This window comes from Pyrus communis, chromosome 12 (genome assembly GCF_963583255.1).
Source record: "Pyrus communis chromosome 12, drPyrComm1.1, whole genome shotgun sequence".
Lineage (NCBI taxonomy): Eukaryota > Viridiplantae > Streptophyta > Magnoliopsida > Rosales > Rosaceae > Pyrus > Pyrus communis.
The window spans coordinates 697,253-705,130 of NC_084814.1; the positions used below are offsets into that span (position 1 = coordinate 697,253).

At 32.8% G+C, this 7,878-nt stretch overlaps 1 protein-coding gene across 1 annotated transcript; it reads right to left on the bottom strand.

Annotated features, from left to right (window-relative positions):
• Window positions 1-809: 809 nt before the first annotated feature.
• On the bottom strand, window positions 810-6,645 carry LOC137711239 (MLO protein homolog 1-like). Its single transcript, XM_068450468.1, has 14 exons — window positions 6,520-6,645; window positions 6,339-6,396; window positions 5,828-6,093; window positions 5,584-5,700; window positions 4,641-4,701; window positions 4,209-4,294; window positions 3,963-4,037; window positions 3,221-3,309; window positions 3,072-3,121; window positions 2,873-2,913; window positions 2,441-2,614; window positions 1,672-1,707; window positions 1,446-1,574; window positions 810-1,193 (listed from the first exon to the last, which is right to left on the bottom strand). The coding sequence occupies exons 1-14, from the start codon at window positions 6,643-6,645 to the stop codon at window positions 810-812; spliced, it is 1,692 nt and encodes a 563-aa protein (XP_068306569.1).
• Window positions 6,646-7,878: the final 1,233 nt, after the last annotated feature.

Genomic DNA, 7,878 nt, shown 5'->3' on the forward strand with positions numbered 1-7,878 from the left:
ATTTTCTCTAAAAGCACTTTCAGTCATTTTAAAAGCACATCCAAACAAGTCCTTATTTATTTTGTGGAAGTGCTTCAGAGTCTATTGTGAATTTGTTTCGTGATTGTGCCCATGTGATTTGCTTTTGGCTTGCTAGTCTCTTGGACCTACGATCGAGTGGATATGGCAAAAATTTCTTACAAAAGATTAAATGATGTCGATCAAAAGACGCAAGATAGAGCAATGTTATACTTACAATCTATTTGTACCACGGTTTTATAATCTTAGATGACATCTAATGTGGAATTTTAGATGGATAGCCACATTATTTAAAACAATCGATTTTTTAATTTAATTAGAAATTAAAACCCAAAGAAAAATAAAAAATAAAAAGAAACCCTAAAACCTAGCAATGTGAAGCCCGTTTGCGTCCGTCGTCCTCCTCATCCCTTCCCCATCCTCCTTCCTTCCTTCGCATACCCTTTCATAGTCACCATTTTCATAGTCAATATCACTACCTTATTATTCTATGGAACATCGATCGATATGTAAATATGCCAAGAATAAATATAAAAAGCTAACTATCTACTAGGATATTAAACTACATGCAGGGTCTAATATATATATATATCGTTATACAAACAAGTTCTTTTGAACATCATCTAACTTTAAGGGTTGATCAACAAGTATATTGTAGATCAAAATTACTTGGAGTATTTACTCATAAACTCAAAGTTAGAGTTCGAACGTTCACATCCGCTCTATCCTCTTTTGTATAAAATTTGAAGAGTACTTAATTATTCATTCTTTTAAGGACAAAAATATCAAGGTCAACTAGCAAATGTAAAATCAACATTATGTGATCCTTCTTTCATTTCTATTGCTGTTGCAGGTTGGTCTCCTAGTCTTCTAAAACCATTCCCTTCATTTGCGGAGCCTTCCATCTCCGAGAGCTCGGCGTCAGATTGGTAAGATCTTGGGGAATTGAGGACGCTTTCAAGGTCGGATTGATTGGACCTGAGCTTTTGGTTGTGAAGCAGATGCAAGGGTGATGTACCCCGACTTGGGGTATTTTCCCCGCTTACAAATCCTGAGGAAGAAGCATCTCCTTTAGTATTCCTCAACTTCTTTCTTTGCTTTGCAGCCTTTTGCCAGTTCTTAAGAGCCTTTGCCGTTTGCTCCTCAAAAATTGCTTTCTTCATATGAGATCCCATCTGCAATTTAACATAATATGCATGCATACACATAGGTTACAAATAAAATATAAAATTCTTAATTTTGAACAATAAAGGGCAAAAAGAAACGTCTTTTTTTCTTTTTTTCCTTTGGAAATTAAAGTTGAAACTTTTAATCAAATTCCTTAAATTTAGAGGGTGTTATTTGAAAGAGTCCTCACTTAACTAGCTGGTGTAATATATGGTCGAATCAAAGCATGAAGAAATGTTACAAAGGGGCAGTTAACTCACTTGTGTAATCAAACAATAAAGAGGGAAGGTAATGTAACTGCATAGGATCTGTAGGGCTACCCCAAGGAAAACCCTTATCAATATCAGAGGCAAGTTGTCGTGGAAGCATGATGTGAACCCAAATTCAGACTGCATCCATACATATATAAATATTAGTTATAGTATACATAGTTGGGAGGTGCAATAAGATATAAATATAATTTTATATGGGATTGTGGTAACTTACAGATATCCAGACGAAGTACGCCATTTGGAATGCGTTCTGTGCAACAAAAAGTGAGTTCTTAGATATCATATTGGGCGGTAGCTTCTTATACGACTATATACAGATGGGGTTAAATTGAACGACACAAGCTTTTACATATTTTGACACAAATTTTGTAGGTTCACTTTGTAATGTATTTCAACGATCCGAATTGTCCATATTTTAGTACATATTTATAGATCATTTTTGCAAAAAATTAGACAAATCCAAAAATTAAACATGCAAAAAATCATGGTTCATTAGATAAAATTGAAATGAAATGTATGCAATCAAACAACTAATACTATTGATTTAATCGCTTTCTGGCATGGATATTTCTTTTAAAAGAGAATCCAAAAAATAAATTGTTCCAGTTATTAAACCACATCACAAATTTAGAAGAAGCATTCTTATCTTATTGTTTTTTTTTTTTTTTTTTTTTCAAAATTCTTATGTTATTGTTTGATGACTGAATGTTTTGTTGTTGGAGATCCAACGCCGCTTTTCAAAATTTTAACTTTTTTTTATTTAGTTCTTATAGAGATTCTAATTCTTCAATTGAAGTACTTTTAGGACCCCTAAGATTCCCCTGACAACCTAAAATAGTCTTTTAAAGTAGTGGTGGTGACCCTATATATTACCTTAGGGTCTTCCATTCGATATGCCTAAGAAGCTTAATTTTGTAAGATAATTTGCCTAAAAGAAGATGATAGGTAATTTGACATGAAAAAATAACCAACTCTAAGCTTACCTGAAATAATGTAAAATGAATTAAGAGAAGAGTCCACTCAGGTCGGTTAAACCAAAAGTACTTGTTGTTTGGCTCCACAACGGGAGCGCCTTTAACAACTGTATTCCGATCATGCATTTCTTGAGCCATCTCCACGATGATAAGCTCAAGCTTTGTACCTACCAGAAGAAGAATCTGCATGAACAAAATTAAATAATTATTAATCAGATCATCTCCATATATAAAAGATGAGAATATGAACAGGAACTTGCAGCTAGCACACTACAGAGCTTTGTACTTCCGCTTTCGAAAAACTAAGGGATTGTTTGGTATCTTTCTTGAAACTAATGATTACTACATAGTTTAATTCCATTCATTTTCAAATTGAATACCAAACAACATATAATATATATTAACTCGATCGTTGCTAATGTGATGATATCATTGTCTTACAATGAGAGGAGCCAACGACAACCAAGTGAGCGTGTACCATTCTGTTGCATTAACAAAGTAGAACAAGATACCAATTGATCAGTATTTAACGATATTCGATTTTCATGGCCAGTAAGAAATCAAAATGTGCGGTTCATGATCTTGGTCTGTGTGTGCTAAAGAGAAGCAGCTTAGAGAGATAGAGAGGGAAAGAGATTACTGTAAACGTTTAGAAGCAAAAAAACGACGGCAAAAATCCATAGTGGTAAACTGCATGCAAAATAAAGAAATTAAATAATTAATACGTTGTTATTAGCGTAAGAACATTATCAAGAAGTTAACAAACACATCGTATATTTAGAGAGAGACCTGATTCCCACGACGACCTTAAAGTCATCTTCCATGGATCTCTTAATATACTTATGGAAGTCAAATTTGCTATTTGGAGCAAAATGTGCCTGCATGCATGCATTAGCCTATTAATGCCAGAAAGAGAGCGAGCAAGGTTCGACAAATGAGTGCATACTAATTTTGAAAAAAAAATAATAATAATGCTATACTTAATACATTTTTTTTTATATTTTTTTTGTATCAACTCTCTAATAGAGGTAAAGCCTACCAACACACATAGGTCTAATATGGTAAAAGTAATGTGGAGACCGTTTAGCTATCAATATGTGTCGAACAAATTGGTGGCTATGGTAACAAGTAATATCCCTCATGATTAACTGTCAACTTTGTTTGATCCATATGGATGAATAAACGGTCTCCAAATTAAATGAAATTTTCTTAAGATGATCTTTAGATAATGATAAGAATTGAACAATTGAAATTTTGATGTTTGTATAATAAATGATGTCACATTGTTATATAAGTTGAAATGACACTTTAGTTACACGTAAGGTGCCAAGCTGTGGAGAAATGTTTTAGAGTATCCAAAACATGGATCAGTACATCACGTATCATAATAGAAGGGGAGGAACACTTGAAAGAAAAAAACCTCTACTACACTTATATTTTGACAAATAATATACCGACTCAAGTTCCAAAAACACTGAAAAGTTTCTCCAAGTTGTGTCCATGTTACATTTAAGCTTTAATTATTACTTACATTAATAAATCCGTGGCGCATTGTCAAATAGTCCACCCTTGTTACTGAACCAAAGAATTGCCTGAAGAATGCCACCTACAATGCACGAAAGAGGCTCTCATAAGGGGGAAGCTTTGATCAAGGTTTTTTCTTCTTTTTGTTTTTTCGTTTGATTTTTGGTGGGTGTGTGTAGTAATTTAGGACAATTTTCTCAACAAGTTTATCCAAATAACATTACTCAAATATTATACACATGAATCAACTCACAATCCATCTTATTCCAGGCATTGTAGAAAAGCCAGAATGACGCTTCACAAACGAAGTTTGTCGAGTAAACCTGAATCTTGAAGGATCTGCAACATGATCACTATGTCATTCTCAACCCTTTAATCACATTAGTTTACACTAATTAATAATGTTAAATGTTCTAATATTCGTTGTGGCCAGAAGGCCTATAGAGTAAACCACCAAAAAGAAGCATATGCATATATATACATATACATAGGGAAGTGTTATTGACACTTCAAAAATCTCATTCTACACTCTTAAGAAGTGTATTTTTGTTTCCTAATATAGAAAGTTTGGAGTGTAGAATGAGATTTTTGGAATGCTAATAACAATTCCCTATATATATATTACATATATAGAAGTATATATATGTTGGCCAGCAGAATAAACTAAGAAATAAAATATTGATACCATTTGTAAACTGATATTCCAAGGACGATGTCTCTGATTCCCAAGCTTTCCATTTCTTCATCTGGTCAACACTCATACAGTAAGAGCATTGTTAAAGCTGATTAATTGATTTTGATTTTGATTAATTAATTAATTAAGAAATATATAATTGTAATTAACGCAGGCTTTATCGTTTCTTCTTCATCTTCTTTTTGAGGTAGGTGGTCCTCATCTCATATCATGATTTCCATTAATTTATATGGGTGAAGTACTGGCCGGCTGGCCGGATACCAAGCCACAGAAGAAATTACGAGTAGAGAAGGCCAAATGTAAACATGTTTTGACATACATGATTTCCCATTCAACTATTTTACAATATTAATAGGCTAATTAAATAAGATTTTATTTAAAAAAAAATTAATATGCTAATTAAGTATTTTTAAACTTGCAAGTTAGACTACCTCCATCCTCTTGTTAGATTTGTCTGACAGACCAATCTTTATATTGCGAGTGAACTTGGACCATATATTTCTCCAGGAAACAATTAACATCATCAATGAGAATTTAAACAGTAATTAGGTTGGCACTTTGGTAAAAGAACATATTTCTTTATGCAAGTTACAACTAGCAGCTTCCAAATATGTTATGCTTGTGCTAAGGTACAAGTTCTGTAGTGGAGAATAAGTGAGAAAAACAGTCGGGGAAAAACGTGAGGTAAAGTTGAAATTGAGTAAGTACCCTTGTTTTTTAAATAAATAAATAAATAAACTAAAACTCGATCCTTTAATTATGGGTTATAATATACATTTAACTCTTTTTTGTTGATAAGGAGAATTCTCTTTTTACTTTTATATAGATAAAAGATTTAGACACTTACACGTAAAAAAAAAAAAAATGTTTCTTTTACGCAATGCCTGGGTATATAACCACACCAATAAGTTATGCATATATGGATTGAACTTACTTTGGCCTGCGCAAGTGCCATAGTGATGACACTGTAGAAAACATGAAAAACAGCAAGCACGAATATGAATATATGCAATTGGTGCATCCCAGATGCAGATATCAATGGTACTTTACCCTGCACAGTACATGCATGGACAAATCAATATGGAAATTATATTTAAAAATTAATTGAAGAGTACACATTATATAGCAACTAATAATGATTAATTACGTGTTGTGTTAATATGTAATTAATGACGTACTCCTGCGCAAGAAGATGAATCTCCTGCACTAGGGGCTAAAACCCGACGCCAGATCATGTTTTCAGCATGTGACAGTAACTTTCGTCGTCGATCATCGTCGCCTCCTCCTTTATTACCTTTATCCTTGCCGCCCTTGTCACTATACTTGGACTCGTTTAACTGACATGGAAGCATGGTATCACCATACTTGGTTGAGATGCATATTTTTGGAAGAAATCGTGTTCCAACAGTAAGCAGTAGAGATATGAACCCCAAAAGCATTAGCTCTGCATGCACACACAATATACATATAAGCAAATATTTTCAGTTTCTAACAGAGATATCATCACATATCACAACATGCCATCAGATTATGTAATTAATTAAATTCTTGTTTGAATATATATAAACATGTGTGTGGGCTTGTGGGGTGTGGGTGTGGTGTCTAGACAGAGAAGACATACGACATACGAAAAAAAAAAACTTTAATTAGCATAGTGTATCTAATGATAGTAATTAAATTTGAACTGACCAGCTTTTATTTTCTCCAAAGCTTCAAGCATAGCTTTCTTATTGCGTTTCTGGAACCACTGTCATTGTAAAATTAAATTTTATATACAGTTCTCCATGACCATATATATATTAGTAAATAACTAATAGTAAGAAATATTTCTGGCATATACTGCACCTGACGTATATACATAGGTACATACCTTTCCAAGAGCATGAATTGCTTGTTCTATGATAACAGAAATAACAATGAAAACTGCACAGGCGATGGCAACAGCCCATGTTGGCGTCTCCTTTAAAGTTCTTTCTCCCGCAGCTGCTGGTGCCATGTCTGCCTTAAGAAGCGTTTGAGTATGTACTCGATCTCAATCCCGTTATAAATTAAACAGTACTTCTTACACTTGAATGATCAAACTAATTAATCCTTTCTAGCCAGCTTGGCAACTGTTAAGGAGAATGAATGTTAGTAAATATATACTAGCTAGCAAAACGACCAGTTCAAATTTCTGGGACTGATTTCCTTTAGCTAGGTTAGGGAGAGAGAGATCACTTTGTAAATCTATATGTGCTTTGTTAGCTTACGAATTAAATAAGCCAACTTAGTGTGATACAACATATGTGTAGCTCATTTTGGTTAATTCAATGTATATAGAATCAATCCCAAAGCTATATAAACTTGTCACATGCTTAATGTTTGTTTGTGCCTTGTCCTAAATGGTAGGTTATCAGTAGTCCGGTTGTGGAACAATCCACTTCATAGTTTTAAATGTCAAATTAATTGTAAATATGGAACAATTTAAAATATTGCCGGCCGGCTTATTGGAGCCAAAAGGAGAATGCATGCATGACATTTATCTTTACTTTGTATTATAGTCTACTGATATTTATCTTCACTTTAAGAGGTAGGTTCGAATCTCTTGAATAACGATCAATTTTAATACAAATTTAGCCCCACACATCTTAGTATAAATATGTATATTGTTGCCTCTCATCAGAAAAAAAAAAAAAAAAAAAAAAAAAAAAAAGGGGAAGAAGAAGAATACGCGTATCCGAAAATGATATATGTTGCTTACAAAACCAAAACCTATTAGTTTCATTTTCAATTAAAAAGATTTCTTAAATTTGCTCAAAGAATGTAAGTGACATGGTGGAGAGATATTTCTAAATTTTTATGTTTTCGGAACACGAGTTGATACAACACATATCATGTTATAAGTAGAGAAATTTTTTTTCAAGTGTTCATCTACTTGTATTATTTATTATTATTTTTTTTTTGATAATATAAACTAAAAAATCTAATGAGTATATAAACTCACAATGCACTAATTAATTGTTAGATTGCGCTTATATGCATGTGTAGGCAACTCACAATAGCAAAAGCGTATCTTATTGCAAGCACTTAATTAGAAACAAATGAATTCAGAATAATCTAAAAATGCGACACTTAAGGAGTATTGGAGTAAGGTTGGTTTGGGATTGTGGTGTTTAAAAAAAACAGCTTATTAAAAAATTTGGAACATAAAATGTGTTTGGTAAAATAAAAAAACCAGTTTTTTTTAATT